Source organism: Acipenser ruthenus, chromosome 25 (assembly GCF_902713425.1).
Source record: "Acipenser ruthenus chromosome 25, fAciRut3.2 maternal haplotype, whole genome shotgun sequence".
Lineage (NCBI taxonomy): Eukaryota > Metazoa > Chordata > Actinopteri > Acipenseriformes > Acipenseridae > Acipenser > Acipenser ruthenus.
In genome coordinates, this window is record NC_081213.1 from 6,791,284 (window position 1) to 6,813,187 (window position 21,904).

At 38.3% G+C, this 21,904-nt stretch overlaps 1 protein-coding gene across 1 annotated transcript; it reads left to right on the forward strand.

Moving 5' to 3' along the window:
• Nucleotides 1-13,020: 13,020 nt before the first annotated feature.
• LOC117963987 (transcription cofactor vestigial-like protein 2) lies at nucleotides 13,021-21,899 on the forward strand. The gene is made up of 4 exons (XM_059000367.1): nucleotides 13,021-13,296; nucleotides 16,059-16,320; nucleotides 17,678-18,067; nucleotides 19,794-21,899. Exons 1-4 carry the CDS (start codon nucleotides 13,207-13,209, stop codon nucleotides 19,835-19,837), a joined length of 786 nt encoding a protein of 261 aa, XP_058856350.1. The 5' UTR covers nucleotides 13,021-13,206; the 3' UTR covers nucleotides 19,838-21,899.
• The last annotated feature ends 5 nt before the right edge of the window (nucleotides 21,900-21,904 follow it).

Below are 21,904 nucleotides of genomic sequence, written 5' to 3' on the forward strand. Positions count from 1 at the left end.
CCTTAGTGACTATATTGAGAAATGGTTTCCTATTGTTGCATGTGACCATGTGAGCATCCTAAGATAGAAAACTGTATTGCAGTGGTTTATTTGTGTTCAGAAACACTGGGAGCACCAAGTAGTACAGAGATATCAGATGCATATCTGTTCAGAAGCACAGAGTGGGACAGGATATTTAAAAATGTCTCTGTTTCGTGTCACAGGCTGTTTGCAGCACGGAACTACCTCTTAGCCACATCTTCTTTATATTTTCTTTAAGAAGAAGTCCAAAAGGAGAACTAAATTAAAGGCCTTTCTGGTTGATAGCTGGTAGCATTGTGCAACTATTAGGCATTAGTCCAAATGCAGTTAATTGCCATTTTCATGCCACTGTATTGCCATGACGATCAGTTGGAAAGAGCTAATACTTGTTGGAGCTGCAGTATATCCATACTGAAGTTCAGCCTACATTACAGCCTACTTTTTTTTTTTTTTACTGGAGCAATCTAGGTAAAGTACCTAGCTCAAGGGTACAGCAGCAGTGTCCCCCACCTGGGATTGAACCAACGACCCTCCAGTCAAGAGTCCAGAGCCCTAATCACTACTCCACACTGCTGCCCTCTTACATGTCTGTTTTTGCTATTCTGTAGATACTGTTGCGATACATCAAAGTCATAAACTTTTTGTACTGACTGCTATCACTTTAAATGTACAGCTGTGGCTGGCGATGTTTGTTACTTGTTCTTTTCTACCTTTTGCTATACAATGCTAATGCAGCAGTAAACTTTTATAAGGGTCGGACTTACCTGGCCATAAAAGATACTGCAGTCACCTGATTTTATGTTTTAACAGCACTTTTAGACAACTGACCCACAAATGACCGTGAGGAGTCTTCTTGAACTTTGTCTGTCTTGTCCAAGCAGTACATTCTGTTGGTCATGTGAAATAAATGGTAAATTCATTAATTTAGCACTCTTTACTATTCTTTTATTTATTTTTATTTTAAAGCTGCATTTGACAGTGAATATATACAAAAAAAAAGTATGTTAGGTTTTTCTTTGTTTTCACATGCTTTTCAGTTGATTTGCAAATTTGTTTTGTCAAAACTTAATTTAAAATGTCTGATTTTAATATCATATAAATCTTTTTTTTAATTTTATTTAAATAACTGCACTATTTAAGACATGTGCTTATCTGAGTTATAAAACAGATGCATCGGACTTATGATTTACAAATCATGGAAAGGCACAATAGGTCTGATCTGCAAACAAGATATACTCATTTTTCTAATTTTTTTTAAATTAGAAAAACAATTTTGCTAAATCAACTTGTCCTTAATATGTAAATCAGCAAAAAATGGTCCCAGTTATTGCCACAATAACATTCTTGTATTGTAACAAAAGATCAATAAAAGCATGTTATCCCTCAATTTGTTTCCTTACTGAAACATGCTAAATATTTTTTTTTACAAACGCTGCCCCTAATCCTTGACGAAACGGTCTGCAGTGGCACTACTGTACTGAGGGGCAATGGCAGCATCACAGCAGCAGTAACCCCGATGGAGTCCTTGCTTAAAGATGGAAGTCTGTGTGTTCAGTACTGCTCCTCTGCTCCTCTTTCTTCCTGTAATCATTTTCACAACTGCTTTTGTGGCTCCAAAGCACTTTCTTTACTACAAGCACCTGGTACAGAAAAAAAGAAGTCCAAGACATAACCTTACCACAAGACCTTACTGTAAGCCTTGGGGCTGCAGGAACAAGGAACAAACATTATATATGCGATATCGTTATTATACATTCTTTAAAATGAATAAAACAATATCCCCCAAATGAAGACATAATTAGGAATATCTGTGGAATATATTTTCATAGCAATTAAATATGAATTCATATGTGTCAGTTCATACATAATTACATTTTAGTTATTGACACTTATTATAAAGTGCTAGTGATTTATTGATTTCCCAATAATCGGATCCTGTATAACGTATGGCACCTGTGCATGAGATTGTCATACATGTTTAACACCTTCCAATTCTACATTTAACACCTGTATTTGGCCTGAATATTTTTTATATAAAAGTTTTGGCCAAAATTCTAAATTAAACTTGATTTACATTTATGATGATTGTTGCCCTAATAAACCCATGTTGGAAATATGGACTCCTCTTTGTTTCCTGAACTATAAAGTAGAAAATGCATCTGTAAACATCCTGCTGCATGTAGCAGCAGGGGCATACTTAGTCAGATCAAACAGACAATGCATAGGTTTTGGGTTCTTCTGCCTCTGTGTTGTAGGCAGTGATATTTATGAGAATACTGTTGATGACTAAGTATAAAAATCAGAGGCCCAAAACACATTACTTCTGGACAGCAGGTTAAAAAAGAAAAATCTGTTTCAATTCGTTACAAATACATATTTATATTTCTAGTTTGCTTTTACTTTAAGCACACAAAAGCATTCGTAGTTTTGTTGGTCATAAAAATGTTGCTCTTCTGCTGCTTTGAAATTGAATGATATGACGTGCGATTTCCAGTCTCTGAGGTTGCCTGTCACTTTTCGATACAGTCTGTACCATTCACGTGACATTTAAACTGGATCTTTGTTTTTGTGGAAATAATACCGTTTCATATACAAAGCGTTTCCACTGTACATACCTTGCTTCAAAGTACCGTTCCTTTTTAGATTTCTCAGAAATACAGCATACATTACCAGAATATTTTTTGTGAGATACAGATTCATAAGCATTTCCATTCCACACAGTTACCCAATAAGGTGAGGGTTGTTTGTATCTGTGGTTTCGCTTGGGCACTTTAACCATATCATTGACTCGTTTTGTATTCTGATTTCCACGAGTGCACCTCATCGCTAAAATGGCATGTAAACAAAAGGCTAAATTCTCTTGCTACACAAAGTTGGAAATTGTTTGAACTCTTGAAAAAACCCTGAATCAGACACAAGTCGCCGAACGATTTGGCGTTTCCCGTTCTGTTAAATAATGTGCATGTCTTGTAGATTGCTGCTGCATTTCTTTAACATGTGAGGGTGCTGTGTTAATTTAGTTTGACGGTTTATTTATGTTAGTTTGTCTGTTACTTTATTATTATAGTTTAATAACATACACTTTCCTATTGCTTTTATTTTACTTATTCAGTTCATTTCATATGTTGATACGCGTCATGACACGTAATACATATTTCTCTATTTATTTATTGATTCATATTGTGGGTGGTGACTTACTCCGTCTTAGCTTAGAGAACACTTCGGCTATAATAACACTTCGCTTGCTTCCCGAGGGGTGTTCTCTTAGTCGGAGACTACTGTATTCATATTTCAACAGCACTGCAAAGATGTGTATTATTATTTAAATATACCAAGAGATGCTTAACAATAATGCAGCTGACAGCAAGCATTGCAAATAGTCAAGGACTGAACTAAATGCTTGCCCTCTACCTTTTTTGAAAGTATCAATGTGATCTATGGAAGGTGTAGGGGTTATGCAGTTCTGAAGGAAACGACAGGAAATGATATAGGACTGCAGTATCTCTATTTTGTCACTGGGTGTCATAGTTTCTCAATGTTGGTGCCCTGAACAGAATCTCTTCTATGCTGCTGAAAAAATGATTCCTAATTCCTGTTTTAATCTGCATTATGTTGTATAAGGGATACATAAATCAATAAATAAATAAATAAATAAATAAATAAATGTTTTATTCGGGTGTGTTTTTGGATAACCATGGTTGTATTGGTTGTTGTACTGAAAGGGCAATATATATATATTTTAAATAGACTTCTGGGCAGTCAGGTGTTGATTAATAGAGTGGCAGCTGTATTTAGAAGTTTTTTTAAAAAATAATAAAATAATGGACAGTATGGGTGATCCTTGACGTAATTGCCATTTATTTTCCTAATTGTGTTTACATTTAATTGCGTTATATTCTCTGTTGTGTTTTTACAATGTGATGATCTTACTAAATGTAGGGGGATAGGCTATTTTTATCATCACTGATTATACTGTGATTTGTATGTGATTCTTATTAAAACTAGAAATATTGGGATGGTGCAAGAAATGTTAATTAATTAAGAGTTGTTATATACGTTGTTATATTGGGTATAGAAAAAATTTAAAAATGACCAACCCTAAATACTTGTACAAAGATCTGTTGCCAGTAGTTGTCTGCAGAGGGCAGTAGAGATTCTAAAATCTTAAAAGATTAAATTCATACAGCTGTTCTCTGGAAAAGGATCAGTGAATAGGACAGGTATTGTTAGAGCGTTAATTAAATGAGGCCAGAAACCAGAGGCCAAGGTGAATGTCTTTAAGGCCGGCTTTGGAGACTATGAACGTTCAATGAGTATTCTGTTTAAATAACAAGGATAATTATGGGGAAAAGTATGTTACCGCTGTACCATTATGCAAATAGCACCTATAATTGAGACGGCCTGTGTTACTAATGGCCCAATGCAGAAATATTGCATTGCCATTGTAGTGCCACTGTATTGAAATTGAAGTTGTAACTGTTACATATAAGGAACTCAGAGAGACCAGGACAAAACACTATGTTGCTAGAATTAATCTGATGTAAAGAGACACACAAAGCAAAGCAATTGAAACAGTTTCCATGACTGAAAAGACACACCACGCAATACCCTTTGTGTGAACAGGGCATGCTAGTTCATTAAATAGCGCTTTGCTGTGGGAAGCTCAGAGAGTGACAGCAGTTTCAGAAGCACCTTCCCCCTCATTCGGTTGCTCAGTCATTCACTTGCCATCACAGTGGGGAAAGCGTAGGCCTAATAAACTGTATTACCATCAGTAACTAAGAAACCAGACCCAACACCTAGGCCAATTATCACACTGCCGGGGCGCAGGGATGAACTGAGCTCTGATAAGGATGAAGTAATTAACAGCTGCTGTGTTGTGTTGGAATAATGCCACTGCTATTGAGAGTCGTTAAACTCTTGAATGGAAAAGGTGCTTTGGAAAGGGCTCTGCAGTCTCTTTTTTGTGCAGGCCTCCTGCAGGACGCCTCATTATGGGGTCCTTTGTGTTTCAGGCACAATTACATTGTTTGTACAGCAAGCTTTTCATCGCACCTGAAGGAACAGCCGTGTGTCTGCCTGCTTGAAGGACAATAAGAAGGGGCTGCTTATTTGGGCAAGATGGTAAATGGCTTTTGAACAAACAGCCAATTTGTTGGCCCCTTCCTTGAAGCCCAACAGCACCTGTTTGTTCAGGAAGGCAAAAAAGAGACTATTTTCTTCAAATTGAATGGGATGCTTTAAAACATTGGGACGCGCGGCTAAATTAGAAGGCATCTTTTAATTAGGAATCGATTTAGACGGGTTCTTGTGGGAGATGATGTAGACAACATCTTTGCTTCCCATATAAAAAAAAGATGATATATCAATAATGAAATGTTATATATTTTTAAATAGGTATTTTTGAGGCCAGTCGCATTACAGTTCCTGAATACTGTTACTCACATTTTACTGTTATCATTGGTATTACTAGGAATTATAGTGTAAGAAATATGATATCCTCATCAGAAAATGTGTAAATGTCCTGTGAAGTCTACAGACTATAATTACACTGTTAGCAGCAGTATAACTGCATGGTTGAGGGTATAAGTAAAATCTAAATGATTTCATATCAAAAGAAAAGTAAAGACAAATAATCGTAGATCAAATATTTATTTTACATAATGGTAACATGACTAATATTTACTAATAATAACACTGTAGTATAAATAGGTTTTAATTGTTTCTACCAGGATATCATATTTATCCCTTGAGTCCTGAAATGGGCTTGCTCTGTTTTTAGTGGCTGCATGCATGCATACTAAATGTGAGACAAGACTGACTTCTGATCAGAGGGCTAAGAATAAATGTCACAGGGGAGCTGGGGTCTGAGGGGTGCAATGACAGGTGTCTTATTTATATCAATGTCCATATCCGTGGCTGTATGATAAGGTCAAGTATTGTTGAAACCCCAATGGGTCCAACTTGCTTGCTCCCGTTTGCTGTGTTAATGTAAACCTGGCATGAAAGAAAAAAATGACGCTTGTACACCCCTAGTGGTCATTTTGAAAACTGCTTCTACAGCTGTAGGCGCCGGCTCTCGCAACCCTTATTAGAGAAGTGGAAGTTAATTAATTTTAATTAGTGAGTATGGTCAACAGCAATCTAAGCAAAATCCAGAATAGAGAGCATATACTGTATAATAGAACAATTAAACAGGCAAGAGGTTCTGAAAGGTATCCTGTGCACTGTAGCAGAAGTGTTGCTATGGTCAGGCACAGGGCCAGCAGAAGTCATGTGATCATCTCTTTATAACTCAGCTAGCACACCTCGATACTGAACTTTCCATGTGGTCCCCTAAGTCTTCATCAAACTGAGTTGTGCTGAATTGTGCAGTGGTCTGGTAATGTGAACAATTGTCTACTTTGAACTCGCTTGATCCCACCAAATGAATAAGGGGCTAGTAAATTAAAGTGTGGTGCCTTCTAATTTTACACATTTCCAATTCCATTCTCCATATTTGCACTTTATATTGCCAGAACAAACACATACAGCGTTAGTCTGGAGTGTACCGTGTAATCAAAAAGCTCCAGAGTGCATGATGTCACCCTTCGGCATAAATCAGTCACTCTGACTTAGCTCTGGGGCAGTCCCACAGCAGGAATGTATCACAGCCATGTGATTCCCCTCGCTGCCTGTCCACTCAGGTTTCAGATTCAAGGCCAGAGACACAAGTGCTCCATCGGAATAGAGATGCTGATGTCACCCGGGAACAAGGCTCTGAGAAGCTGGCAACCAAACACAGTCCGAAAGGGGAAAGTGATCTCACACAGGAGCTCAGGGCTGCATGGGGGGCTCATTTTCATGGGCGATTTGAACCTTGTTTGTGAAACCCAACCCGTAATAAATTATTATTGTTTTAACATATGGCAAATCTCATCCATAAAAGGATGCTAAACTAAGGTCGGAGTGCTAATAATTCATAACTAGAGCCTGCACGTGTGGTATGATGAGCTCCCACACACGAAACTCTTGTTGGAAACTGCAGTGTAAGAATTTTAAGTAGGGGACAAAAAAAATAAAATCACCTGCAATGACACCATTGACAGACAGATGGTGCAGTACTGGAGGGTGACCATACATAGCTCTTTAGAAAATAGATATTGTAAAATCTGTAAGTAATGGTCTTCATCACTGGTCAACCTTTCTTTGTATTGTGGTTCTTTCTGTCAGTTTCTCCCTGGTATGTAATCACTTGCTGTAGGTCACATGCTTTGATTGCAGAAAGACCGCTGAAGTGAAACTGAGCTACAAAATTGATAAAGTGGGTGCAGATAACAAAATAATTCCATACATATTGCCTGTCAGACACCTCCATTGGCTAAACAGTGCAGTTTTGAAAGAAACACATGTTTTTATTTTTTAAACAGATATATGGTACTACTCTCGGTTGAAGCTCACAGTTTGCTTGCCTTTCCGGTAAACTCTTACTGTTTCTCTTCCTAGGTTATTCACCTCAGCAGTGCCCTTATAAAAGTTTACCACAGTACATTTGCACAGCAATTATACTATGCATTTATCATAGTTTACCATTGTGTGCCGTGTTATTTTTAGATACTGTACTGTACCTCTCTGGGTTTTACAACGCTTATTTATTCTTTACCATACTTTCAATATGCTTTATTACACTTTGCCATGCTTTTACTATGGAAAACTTTTGTATGTCTTCAGGTAAAAACATATTCTTGGCTGTAAAGCATGTCAATCAACAGGGGAAGCATCCGGTTGGCTAATGACAGGAAAGGAGACCCTGAAGGGGTGGGACAATTTCATTCTCCAAGCGAAATGACCAAAGAATTGCAAGACTAGTTGAAAGCAAGATTTGCAGGCATAGATTTATTTAACCTTGTGCATCACCAGATATCATGTTTACAAATGAAAATACGTTAAGAACTTTTAAAAGCTTTTAATATACAGTGTTCCTTTAACTGTAGTCACTGGTAGTCTATAAATCAGTATGCAATTGTGACATGTGACAAGCATCCCTATTTGACAAGCATTCCTCGTCCTTGGAGATGGGTTCAGACAGCTGTATGTGTATCGGGACAGTAAACAGCTGTAGAAGTTACTAGAGGACTGCGTTAATCTTGTGTGCCGTGGCTGCAACTAAAGCATCTTAGTGACCAAAATCTCTTGAGTATCTAATATCACAGCAAGCAGTGTGGAGTAGTGGTTAGGGCTCTGGACTCTTGACCGGAGGGTTGTGGGTTCAATCCCCAGTGGGGGACACTGCTGTTGTACCCTTGAGCAAGGTACTTTACCTAGATCGCTCCAGTAAAAACCCAACTGTATAAATGGGTAATAGTATGTAAAAAAAAAGTGAAATAATGTATAATGTGATATGTTGTAACAATTGTAAGTCGCCCTGGATAAGGGCGTCTGCTAAGAAATAAATAATAATAATAATACTAATCAGTTATGCTAATATATTATAACCTTTGCCACCCAAATGTATTCAAGCAAGTAGTCACTTAATGACATCTACTGTATGTATTTTATTATTGAAATCTTGCATTGTCCTTTGCAAGATACTGCATACCATTTTAATAACAGTGTGTTAAACTGAAACTCAGCACAGCCATCATCAGCCATTACCAGCGATGGCAACACCATGGATTTGGAACAAACATTTCTCAGTGATACTGATAAAATGGCACAATTGTTACCATTGCTACCATTGTATTGCAGTGGTATAACCAGTGTGTACCAGGTGTACTTGGGATACCTGTTGCTATGTCAAAATATAAAAAGCACTGTGATACCATTTTACTAGTGGCTCCTATTACTCTACTCTTGTGCTCTCATTGCATTGCCATTGAAGATTATTCGGTAATCTCTTACACTATGTAATGAAATTAGTCTGGCAGGTCAGAGCACGTCCATCGTTAGCACAAGCCTGTTGAATCAAGCAGTAATTTATTTGATTTTAATTGATTCATGTTATTTGAATCCTAGTGCACTGCAGTTTATGGACACCATTCAGCCCCAGTATAGTACAGTACAGTACATCCCAATGGATTTGGAACCCTATTCCTGTTTCGTTGGATCCAAACACAGTAGGACTCAGAATAGACCAGGGCTACAAGGTGGAAAATGCAGATGACAGTCAGGGGATTGCATCTTGTGTATAAATGAACCTCAGGCTTTGTTGTTGTTGACCAGTGTATTAAACCACTGGCACAGTCAGAAGATGATGTAATACCACTTTATTTTTGTCTGTCTTACACACACACACGCACATGCATATACACACACAGAGCGGCCGTGCTGCAGACTTATTTTTACCTGCCTGTCTCCTGATCAGATGTGTATCCATGTCTGAGCTCACCCTCCAACCCAGAGCTCAGCTCAGATCCCTTTCCTAGTTTGGTCACTTTGTGCTTGGGCTGTCAGGTGACAGTCCCCACTTAAAAAAAAAAAATTGGTGAGGCCAATAAAGACAAATGATTGGAAACAGCTGTCATGTTCATCGGGGGCAGGTCAGTGATTAATGCAGGAAACTGTCAGGGCATCTGTTATTCAAACACCCCTCCTCTGTGACGGACTGTCAGCAGCTGCCACTCGTGGCTCCCCTCTGTTCAGCTGGGAGGAGCCCCAGGTTTGAGAATTGCATCATTCTCACCATGAGGACAGTTCTTTCCTGCCTGCAAAGCTGTCCCGCTATCATGCTTTCTTCAACTCTCAAACTTAGATTTACATTTTTCCATTGCTTCGTCTTTTGTTGAGTCTTGACCCGTTTATTTCCCCAAAGTTGGAGCAGGCTAATTGCCTCTTTGATGTTGTCATTCCTCATTTCGTTATGACAATTTAACATGCAGACCCATGCCAGTGGTGTTGCCATAGATCACTCTGCTTTTGCTCCAAGAAAATATAATAATATTACAAAACTAGAGGAGAAATAGAAGGATTCCAACAGGTGAGATGGTTTTTAGTGTTAAAATGTCAACAGGATGTAGAAAAAAAAAAACCTGAAGCTAATTCTGAGAACACTTTACATTAAGTGTCTATAACTACTGTGTATTTACATTGTAGATACATGGTAAATACATATGTACTTACACATATTTACAATGTTATTATGCATCGTTACAATGTACTTAATGTGTAAAATGTTTTGCATGATATAACCCTAACCCTAATTCTAACCCTAACTGTACAGCTCCCTGAGGTGTTGAAATGAATTGCTATGGGCCTTCTTTGAACACTGTGCATGTGCACATGCTTGTCCTGTTGTATGTCAACATGTTTTTTGCAGCTGAAGATTTTGATGTGTTATCTAGGTCTAGTAAGCGCAGTCCCCTATAGAGCTCATGCATTCCTCTTCAGGTTAATAACTCTTACTCGAGCAATCTAGAGAGTCAGTGACACACAGCAGTTGTTCTTAAAAGCACAGACTTGCTTTGGATCCCATTACCCCACTGCCACCCCCACAAAGTGTTCTTGGAAATGATTCAAATGATCCATTATAGATGCTTAATGAATGATGTCAATTCTATTAATAAGGCAGGCTGTTGACTATAGCACATTTAACTTTCATCGGACCCCCACAAAACCACATCTGCTTATAAGCCGGAAACATTTACCTGTCCAAGATTACCAAAATACATATCTACTTTGTGCATTTTTAAAAAATTTAAATGGACATTTTTGCATTAGAGCACATATGCAATGCCATAAAAACTGCCTGTGTCCGATTTCACGGTTCTATATCAAAGCATTACATTTTTGATATAGAATAATACATTTTACATACCTGTGTATACTCTGGGCCTAGGTTTTTAGTAATTGAAATTGAATAACAAATTAAATTAGTACAACATTCTGACTGTACAGTGAGAAAGCATTTATTGTCCAAGATTTAAACTCATCTGGATTTCAAAATAAGAAGATGAACAACATTCCATCTGTGCCCTCTAATTCCACTTTCTGAAATGTAAATAGGGGTCGTAACTTGCGTCAACCTTTTCTGATTAAATGGAAGAGTAAGTATTGTCAAATGTATTTTATCTCCCTTACCTTTTACAGATGTTTGCAATCTTGCTGTGTTTTCAATTGTGTTATAACCTGACTCCAGGAGCTGCTCTGCAGTTCTGCTTGCCTGCCATAGATATAGATATATTTACTGTAGCCCTTATAAAAGTTCACAACAGTCATTTTGCAGCTTTTCCATGCCCTTCCCATGGTTATACTATGCTTTTTGAATGTGGTTTACCATACCTCTCTGGGCTATACAATTGCTTTCCTATGCTTTACCATGCTTTCATTGTGCTTTATTACACTTTGCTACGCTTGTACTATGACAATTTGATATAAGGGAGGACAGATCAGCAAAAGTGTCTTTATGTAAGTAAGAATCTATCTTGGAACTGAAGAACAGTACTAGTGGTACAAGCACCTATCACAGACTGAGCAAAAAACAACGGAAACAAATCAGATAACATCCACTCAGATTGACTGCTGCACACATCACAAAAGGTAAGGGGACAATAAAAGAAAACCGAAGAAAATGTCATTTTTACTTTACTTTTAAAATGTTATAAACTTCCATCAAACCCCCTTGGCCCGTCTTTTTTTTCTTGAATAAAAAGATTGAATTCTTGTAATCTGTCTTCATGGCTCATTCCATGAAGCCAGGTTGGCCTCCTTTATTTAAATCTCTATGCTACATTCTTCCACATCCTTCTGTGCACAGTTACTCATCTTAAAGAATCTCGTGTCTGTTTACATTCCACAAAGGTGCTGTACTGTCAGCTGCAGGCAGGCAGGCCCTCTGTGAGTCAAACAGACATGTGATACACTGTGACATTCTTACAGGAATTGCAACAGCGCTAGTTAGGTACGGGGCTTCTGAAATATTCACAAACATTTCTTTTTAATCCCAAGTCACACCCATTACCAAATGATATTCAACGGCAAAGCAGAGCCAATAGAATGAACATTTAATGATTCTGCACAAAGGACAAAGGCAGCATGGCTCCCTCTATCATGATGGTTACGTTTTTATATTTTGACATTACAATGCTGACACCCAAACACACTGCAATACCATGCAGTCAGCGTCCACAGTATTGCCATGCCACTGTTGGAAATGATGCAGTCTGCTCATGGTTCTGCTAGACCTGATGGGTATTATAATGATGAATGCAATACATACCATAAACAGCATCATTCAAATATAATGGGATTAGTGTCTGCCTATGGAAAATGATTAACATTGTCTTCATAGGACTGAGGTATACCACTGTGAAATGCATATTGAAAGCATGTTAAAGCATAGGCAGGAATAGTAGAGCACACATGCTAAAGCAAACTCTCCCTCTATTAGGTCTAGCTTTCTATAAGATCTCACTGTGTCTCTTGACAGCCTTCTTAATAGTGGGATTACACAGGCAACATGTCATGTGATTTTTAAGTATGTTGGGTAAATATGTACCATTAATACCTGAACAGTACTTCTACTGATTTCTATTGCATGTTGAGTCGCTGTTATTTACTTCATCCTAATATTGGACTCGGCTTTCGTCAAGATAAAATGAGTGGTGGGGACCAACCAAGATGTAGCTTCGCTGTGAGGTACATGCACTATCCGCACTTGTTAGACAGATTGCTCTTTCAAATGCATGCATTGGAATATGGGATGATTATCTATTCAACGATACCAAGGTATTTCGTGAGCATGCAAGGAGTTTTTCCTAGAAAAGGGATCACATTCTGGGGGTATAAAGGCATGTGTGACAGTTGCACTTTTAAAACATATGCTTAACAAGTAGTTGATCTGTTTAACAAGATATCTCTTGAGAAAGGAGTCCGAGTAGGGGTTTAGTTCAGTAGCAGCCTTATTGTATGATGTGCCTTAAGGATGTTTACTTCGTTGAAACACAAAATCCATTGGTTTCAGCTTTAACGAGAGAAGGGATGTGGGAGGAGCTGGTCTGGAAAGAAAATCCTGTTTCTCCTGTCTGCTGATTTAGTGGCTTGGAAACAGCTGGCAATATGAGCAAGTGATGTTGTCTGTCTCCCTGCGGCAGCCCCCCCTTGCATGCTCAGAACTGGCTTGGGAATGCCTACTGCCTTTAGAGCACTGAGACGCAGAGGAATGGTCACCCTGCCCGCTCTCTGATCCCTACTGCTGGACTCTTTAGAATCATGAGCTGCCTGGAGGTTATGTACCCAGCGTATGGACATTATCCACTGTATGCCACAGCTGCCTCAGCCTACAATATAAACAGCCAACAGGTACAAACTATTTTTGCTTATAGACTGAATTAAGACAAGGGGTCAGGTTAAAGATTACTACACAGTAATTGTTATTACAAAGTTATAAAAGTTAATCAGGGTTAATATGCATGGTTATTTTGCAGTTTTACCATGGTTATACTATGCATTTACTATATTTGACCATGGTTTGCCATTTTTTTAATATGCTTAACTATACCTTAGGATTTGCAATGGCTACCAATGTTTTATCATGCTTTCACTATGCTTTGTGACCCTTATTTAATATGGTGAACTTTTATAAGGGCATTGCAGTGTGTTATAGCAACTTGTTAAATTTTTTGACCATATCTCTAGGTTTTTTAGTACTATGTGGCTCCTTAAAAGATTTGATGAACTTGCTGTATATTTTTTAGCAACCTGTATGTCAAGTTACTATAAATACAGTGGTTCTATTCACAAATGGCAAAATGAGAAAATTGCTCAAACTCAAAATGATGTATGCAAACATCTTACTAATTACCCATAGATTTTTGCCATGGTTTACCAGACGTTTCTGTGATTTCACAATGCTTTTGCTATGCTTTACTTTTACCATGAAATACCATAGCCAGCTTTTACAAGGGCATTGCTGAGAAGATTGTTTTTGTTGATAGTGATTTAGATGGCAATCCAGATAAAGCTGTGGGAAACTACACAGTGGTTATCGAAGATCTTTGATGACATATACAATTAACTTGTTTTATCATACAGCCCATTTGTATTTTTTTTAAAGGAATGGGCCATTAGAGATGATTATGAATATTTCTATTAAGATAAATCGTGTCTCAGATCTGTGTTCTGTGCCGGTAATGTGCAACCTCTTCTTCAAATAATTATTAAATACCTTTGCATCATCAGTAACTCCCGATTGCTTTTTTTTCTGCCCTAAATTCTTGGAAGAAGCTGCAGAAAGTATTACCCATATGAATGCAATGCTGTGATATTCTACTGCCAAACAAATGATGTGCACTTTATAGACATTCTCTGTTTCTTGTTATCGGTAGCCTTCGCTCCTAGCATTCCCTTCGCTTACAAATACAAATACTGGTTTTATATTTTTCACTAGTCAAAAATGCAAAGTCCCATACCATTTAAAAAAAAAGATTCAAGAAGGCTCCCTTATAATAGTTTACTACTGTAAGTTTGCACAGTAAGTTCACCTCATGCTTTTCCCATGGTTATACCATGCATTTACTGTAGTTTGCAATGGTTGGCCATGTTTTTTTTTTTAATATGCTGTATAGGCTTTTCAATGCTTACCTATGCTTTACCATGCTTTCACAAAGGTTTTGCTGTGCTTTTACTTTGGAAAACCTGTATAAGGGATGCTCCCTTATAAATCCATGTTGATAATATTAGCCCAGCAGTCTTGGGGAGTGACACATTACATGTAGTGCATGCATCCACTGACTCTGAAAAGCTGTTTCACTAGTTGAGCCTCCCAGTTCAGAAGGATGGTATTTCATAGCCATTCTAATGCTTGGGAAGCACTGGCTCATGTTGCCTACTAATCTCGCACTAATTTGGCTGATTTGCAGACTGCGTTGTTAATGAGCGCTTGATTCCAACAGAAAACAAAAGACGTGCTAATTCAATTTCTCAGTCCCCACCACTTCAGTGCAATAGTGTGACAATGCCAAAACACCCTCTGTATTAAGGGGCAATGGTAGCACAGGGACACCTAAAATGTTATAAGCTAGTAGAATGGTACATTGGTAGCATTTTTATTTTGCATATGGTATCACAGTGGTATGAACCAGTGCACACTGGACATTGCAGTACCATCATACCAAATAAGCATCAGTGTCCTAAAGGGCAAATGCATGTCCATATCTCAACATTGCTTTTGATGTTGTGGTGTGCTAAGGTTTCTTCAAGGTAATACTTGTATTATAATGGCATTTTGGGCAGCAGTGTGGAGTAGTGGTTAGGGCTCTGGACACCTGACCGAAGGGTTGTGGGTTCAATCCCTTGTGGGGGACACTGCTGCTGTACCCTTGAGCAAGGTACTTTACCTAGATTGCTCCAGTAAAAACCCAACTGTATAAATGGGTAATTGTATGTAAAAAAAAAATAATAATGTGATATCTTCTAACAATTGTAAGTCGCCCTGGATAAGGGCGTCTGCTAAAGAAATAAATAATAATAATAATAATTTTCTAACCTTTTCAGCAAGCTTTTGATAATGGAGTGATGGCAGTTGCTAGGGAACTGTTGCATGTAATTCCAGTCTCATGATCACATAAATATTAAGATGTGTATTAATGACCGCCTCTATTGAAGACTACTGTAACTAAACAAACATTTCCAAGAGCTGGTCTATACTGTAGGTAGTCTTTTTTATATTTATTATAAACCTCACGGATCGAGTAGTCAATATCTTATAGGCAGATAAGGCTAAAACGTGTTTTATTTGTATCTTGAAACTAATTTTAAGCTGTGACATAAATCTCAAGCAGCCCGTGATCCAGTTCAACCTTAAAACACGTTTTAAAAATGTCATCATACATAAAAACATTTGTTTGGTCTAAAATAGCATTAATACCCTTTGCAGCCGTCATTATCTGTAGCTAAGTGACCTGGATAATTCGACTTTGGACACCAGACTGTCTCCGTAGGTAGTTATCTAGCAGTTAATGGCAGACAGAGGAACATTTTCACCAATAAAATGGTTCGAATTCATGGTTTTGCTTTGAACCACTTTGACTTTTCTGTTTAAAAAATCCCATGCTTCTGCCCAGACTTTAGGTGACAGTCGGAGAATGCAGAAGAGGGCCGAGAGCTTGCCTGGGACTGTCTCAGCCTCGTTTCCAGGACCCAAGGAGGGCGGCAGGGACAAGGAGAAGCACGTGGCCCCCGAGGCAGAGTACCTCAGCTCCAGGTGTGTGCTCTTCACCTACTACCAGGGAGACATCAGCAGCGTGGTGGATGAACACTTCTCCAGAGCGCTGAGCTCTTACATAGAGGGAGATGGGAAGAGACGCGCCACAGAGCTGGGAGCAGGTAAGAACAGAGCGACAGTGACATGTTCTGTTTTACAAAGACACTGACATCATGTGACACTGAGACCTCACCTGCTGTATGAATAGTATGAATGCTCATGCGGTTCCAAGTAGTCAACTGATCCCCAAACTCAGTCAAGTCAGGTCTGTGGACTTGTGTAATAGGCCTGGGACCCAGAGTGGTATAAAACACGTATAACATGCAGGTTTCATTTAATTGTGGATTTTACTGATTGAAAACATGCTAGCTTTCTCTTTTTCACATGTTTTGTTATGAAGTAAGCCTGGCCCTGTTAACTATGAGGCAGGAGGGACCACAAGGCCTTTATACCACAATGTAGTAGAAGCCAGAGAGAATTGGACCCTTTCAACATCAGCTGCAGCTTTTCATGTCTGTCGCATATTAAATTGTATTGCATATTGTAGCCTAATTCTCTGTGAAAAATAACATACTTAAATAACAGTCTTATTATTACTAATCATATTCTATAATTGTGAATAGCATAATTAATAACATGTTTGTAGATTGTTTATAACCACTTATAACGGATACCTAAACTAAAGTGTTACCAAAATTCCTAAGTAAAAACAAAACAAAGACATTTGACAGCCTTTAATTGCATATGACATGAATTGACAGTAGTGTAAATATAATACTAGATGAATAAAAAGCTTAATACTAATACCAACACAGTACTCAAATAATTGTGGACAATATATTTTTAAAAAGCTCTGTACATCGATTCTGTTTTATCTATTTAAATTCAATTGTGTATGTATCCTAGTATCCTATTACAATAAAACTATAAATATAAATATAATAGCTAGGAAATGCCCACAACAGATATTCGCCTGGGACAGGCCGTCCAGTAAAAACAACAGGTGGAGACCTCTGCTGTCAAGCTCTGAAATGGGCTCTGTCTGCACCACAGTGATTTAGGGCAATATTGCTTGTTGAAGTTAGTCCTTATATAGGCTGATGGGAAAAAGCATAAGCCACCATTATCATAAAAGTAGATGGAATTTAGTTTACATGTTACATGTTTAAAAACCATACAGAAATGTCCCATATTTACTAAGCAATTGCTTTAGCATAAGCCTGTTCTTTTTTTATGCAAATATTAAATATAAGGAAAAGTCTGTGATTAAAAGTACACTAAAACCTTGAATATAGGAAGTGAATTGCCATTCATTGGTACTTAATTGAAAACAAGAGGCAGGACAGCTTTCCATGTTTTGAAATCAACATGTCAATTAATGGAATTATTAAATACCTGCCGATAAATACTTCTTAAAGACATTGAGTATGATTAAAAGTGAGTCATGTTAAACCTTTCCTCCCTGCTTTCTCTCTGCAGAAAGCTCCTCCCCGGGTAGACGTAGCTTCCCCCCCTCATTCTGGGACAGTAACTACTCCCCTCAAGTGTGCCAGAGTCATTCAGAGGGGACAGCATACCCCGTGGAACCGTACTCTCTGCACCCGGGCCTGCCTCCTCCGCACGGGCCAGAGTCCTGGGCTTACTCACCGAGCCAGACATACCCCCACCCCCGCCCCTTGCATGAACTCTACCCGCCCACGGGCCTGGAGTCCCACTACAGCCCGCTGCTCATGCCAGCCATGCGCCCCGCTCGGATAGCCACTCTTCCTGGGCATTACGACATCACCAAACTGGAACCAGCGCCCTCCTGGCACGGTCTGCTGCCAGCCAGCGATGTCACCCCGACGCTTGCTTTAAACATCGACGCAGGTAAATACAGTTCCTAGAGCTGCACCCAACAAGAATAGAAATTAAAAGAACAATTGGGGACCCCATGTTACCCCACTTTGACTTGCTTTTTAGATATCGTGGTAACCTACAGTTGTATTGTCTGCTATGTTGATTGCCAAGACTGATACAACATTCATGGATAGTAAGATATTCCATAAGCAAGGAGTCTGAATGGGGTAAAATGGAGAACAAACATCCCACCTCAGTTATTCTGCATTACTTGTTGGAGGGCAGTACCTATATAGTACAAAAGTCTCTTGACATTTTAGCAGGAATGCAGCTGCAGTACACTGGTACAGTTTGTCAAAGGGGGAGCATATCCTGGGTCATTAATTAACTAGGGGGTTCGATCTTCTATTCTACTGCATTAAGCTTCTGTGTCAATACAAATTACTCTCGATCACATTGCTGTTTTCTCTGTTTTTATAAAAGAGATTAATGACACAGAACATGTGGATAACAATACCTACAATTCACTCTATAAGTGGTGCTACAGGGTGTTCTTGTCAGGACAAGAAGGAGCCACAGGCACCACCCTGTTATGAGCTGTATCTGTCTATCACAGTGCCACCCACGACCAGATTCACCTAAGATAACATTGAACGCAATGGGCGTCTATTTTAATGATTTATGAATTTTAAACCCACCCAAACTCTGAAATCAAAGTGAACGTGATGAATAAAGCACTGGGCTGAAAGCACAATGCTCAGAAACTGTATTAACCTGGTTAACCACTGCCAGACCATCCTAAATTATGTTCAACACACATTTTAATTGTAAGTCATTGTAAGCTTAACTATGATTTCTGGACCAACCATCAAAGCAACACTGTTTAAAACTCCAAGACCATGCAACCTTTTGAGACAGATGGCTCTAAATGGGGGACGTAGAACTATCAATGATTGAGAGAATGAAGACAGTGAGACGATATCCCAAGTAATTTCTGTCTGTACTCACGAATTGATTATTTTAAAACCATTGTGTTTTCTGTTTGTACCGTTTCCTTATCATAAGAGATTTCCTTAACTTATTTATTTTTGAGGAGCTCTGAATTCAAAGCTTGACACAGCTGCTATTGTGATGTCACACTGCAACAAGCTGGCCAATGACATTTGAAAAATAAATACGCTTTGGAATGTGCTGAGTATAAAATGCAATAACAACTATTGATTTTACTCATCAGGAAAAAACAATGAAGCCTAATAGTTATGTGCAATTAGTTGGTTTCAAACTTGTTACTGACAGTATATGGTGAGTGACTACATTACTCAGTTTAGCCACCACTCTACAGGGAGATGACTGAATAAATATATGGGAGATTTCTGACATCTATAGAACCCCCAATGGCACCCCTGTATTATCTTTTTACATATTTTCAAAGCGTTTCCGCCATTCTTTAACATACTCCTATTTTTTGAAAGGAGGAACATGCATGTTAATATTACAAAATGAAAAGCAAACACTTTGAGAGGAACTTGGATTATATTACTTAGTTGTTTGGTTCTTATTAATAAAAATGAACAGCCGTTTTACCTCTTTCAAAAAATATAGTTAATTGAAGACAAGGGTAAACACTTTGAAAATATGGCCCTTTGCCCCTATGCATTCAGAGCTATTTTACATGCCATACTGCACTTCAGTTGGATTGGCTAAGCACCATGCTGACATATCATAATATTTATCATCTTTTCTCTTTCTGTCTCAGGGCTTCAGCACCACAAGAAAAGCAAGGAGCCATACTGGTTTTAGAGTCTGTTCAAGTTTTTCTAGTTGTGTCTGTGTTATCTTCCGGATGACAATGGGTGCAGTTAAGCGTTTGCCCTTATCTTCGGTTCAAGATCGGATTTGTTCTTTATCTTCAATCAACATGTGTACACAGAACAAAACAGAAAGGGTGGCTATGAATGCAGGGAACTCCTATGACTGGTGTTCGTTTTCTGGGTGTGCAGTGTTTATCTGCCAAGAACTGTTGAGCACCAGGCAAGCTGAATGACTGGCATTTTTGTGGCGTGCCATTATGGATGAAAAATGGGAAAAAGAGACATATTTATTTTAGTTTTCCAATGACGTTACTAAGTAGTAATTATAAATATTATATGTAATGTATTTATCTGGGTCTTGCAAAGACTTTTTTTATATTTGCTAAAATAAATGCGCAAACATTGTTGAAATGAACCGTGGAAGGACATTTTAATGACTATCTTTGTAAGAGTAATACACAACATCCTTCAGTTACTGGTGATTGCATGAGCTTTTCTTGGGTTTTATTGATTATATTTAGGAGACCTGATTACAACAATGATTGCAAACCTAATTACAAAAATTAAGCAAAGCGGTGGTTCAGGCTGGGAACTCACTTTTAATCAGTAAATCAAATCAAGGTTATTAAGTGTTGATAACCAGACAATTGTCAATTGAAATAGCAGTACCTCGTCACTAACAACGTATTTACTGTCCACTGATCATCATGGAAAGGATTCAAATCTTACCTGATCCATTACCTACCTGCTGCCTCCTCCTCCCCAGCATCCACCTGTTTTGGGGCTTTGTCTAAGAGGGAGGGCAGCTATCTGCCCCCCTGCCCGTGGATTTCCTACAGTCAACGTTTCCACTTATCAGTGGAAAAATGCATGAGCAGGGGTTCCCTGAGGCGAGGCCAAAGGTCAAACATGTATTATATGTTAAATGTGTTATCCAAGAACTTATAATATGCATAAAAGTGTGTCGTGTCTAATCTGTAATAAATATTTGATCTATCGCATGAGTTCCCTGACTGAACTGCTTACATTTCTCTGTTTGCAGTTGGTTTATGTTGGACATACAAACGCTGAACAGCACTGGTATGATAGACAAACGCTGCACAGCACTGGTATGATAGGCAAACGCTGCACAGCACTGGTATGGGCTCAACCAGTGACTGGGTATTTGGATGAAGATACACACTAAATAATTATCAACTACCCTGACTTTACCTCTAGTGTCTGTATTTGCTTTTTCTGTGATTTTGACAAAGATTGCTCAACTCCTGACACAAAAACACACTGCACAGTAAAAGAAAGAAAAAAACATTTACAAGAACTGATTTCCTAGAATTATTAGTTATGTATTTTACAGTATATATAAAACAAGTATATTCACTCCCCTATGCCACAAATTGTGCACCAGTCTTTGTATGGCAGTGTGTTCTACAGTTTCTATACATCGGTAACATATGGTGAACTTGAAAAAAAATTGTTTTTATATCAGACAAATTATGAACTTTATTTTTATTATAAAAAAAATTATTTCTGTAAATGTGTTCCACGTTTTACAGTGTTCGCAACAGCGCCCCTCTGAGCAATCAGTTTGTTTCTTGTTGGTTTATACATGACATGTTTTCATTCTCAGAACATTTACCTTTGCACTGGCTTTGAATGTTTGCGATTGCTAATTATTTATTATTTAAGTCTGTGTTAATGTACTTTGACTATGACTTCAGGAACTACTCTCCAGTTTTAGTTGCCTACCCTAGACATAATACTGACCAGATCAGCCTTAATGTGTTTATATGAATGAGTGACAGTGGTGTAGTGCCAGTAAAACATAGACACACTTCCAAGGTGGCAGAGCACTAGATGGCACTGGCTCTTCTATAAAGACCATTAGGCTGATCTGCCCTGTGTTACATATATCTATAGGTCTGTATATAAATACCTATTTTTCACAGTTAGTCTCAGCGATGATTGAGGAGGACATAAAAGATGGATATTACATCAAAATGAACAGAATAATATTGCATCATATATCACATTAAAGAAAGTCACAAAGTCTAGCTAA

Coding starts and splice junctions, on each gene's coding strand:
- LOC117963987 (XM_059000367.1), top strand. CDS start 13,207: ATGAGCTGCCTGGAGGTTATGTACCCAGCGTATGGACATTATCCACTG. Junction 13,297..16,058: donor ACAATATAAACAGCCAACAG/GTACAAACTATT, acceptor GCTTCTGCCCAG/ACTTTAGGTGACAGTCGGAG. Junction 16,321..17,677: donor CGCCACAGAGCTGGGAGCAG/GTAAGAACAGAG, acceptor TTCTCTCTGCAG/AAAGCTCCTCCCCGGGTAGA.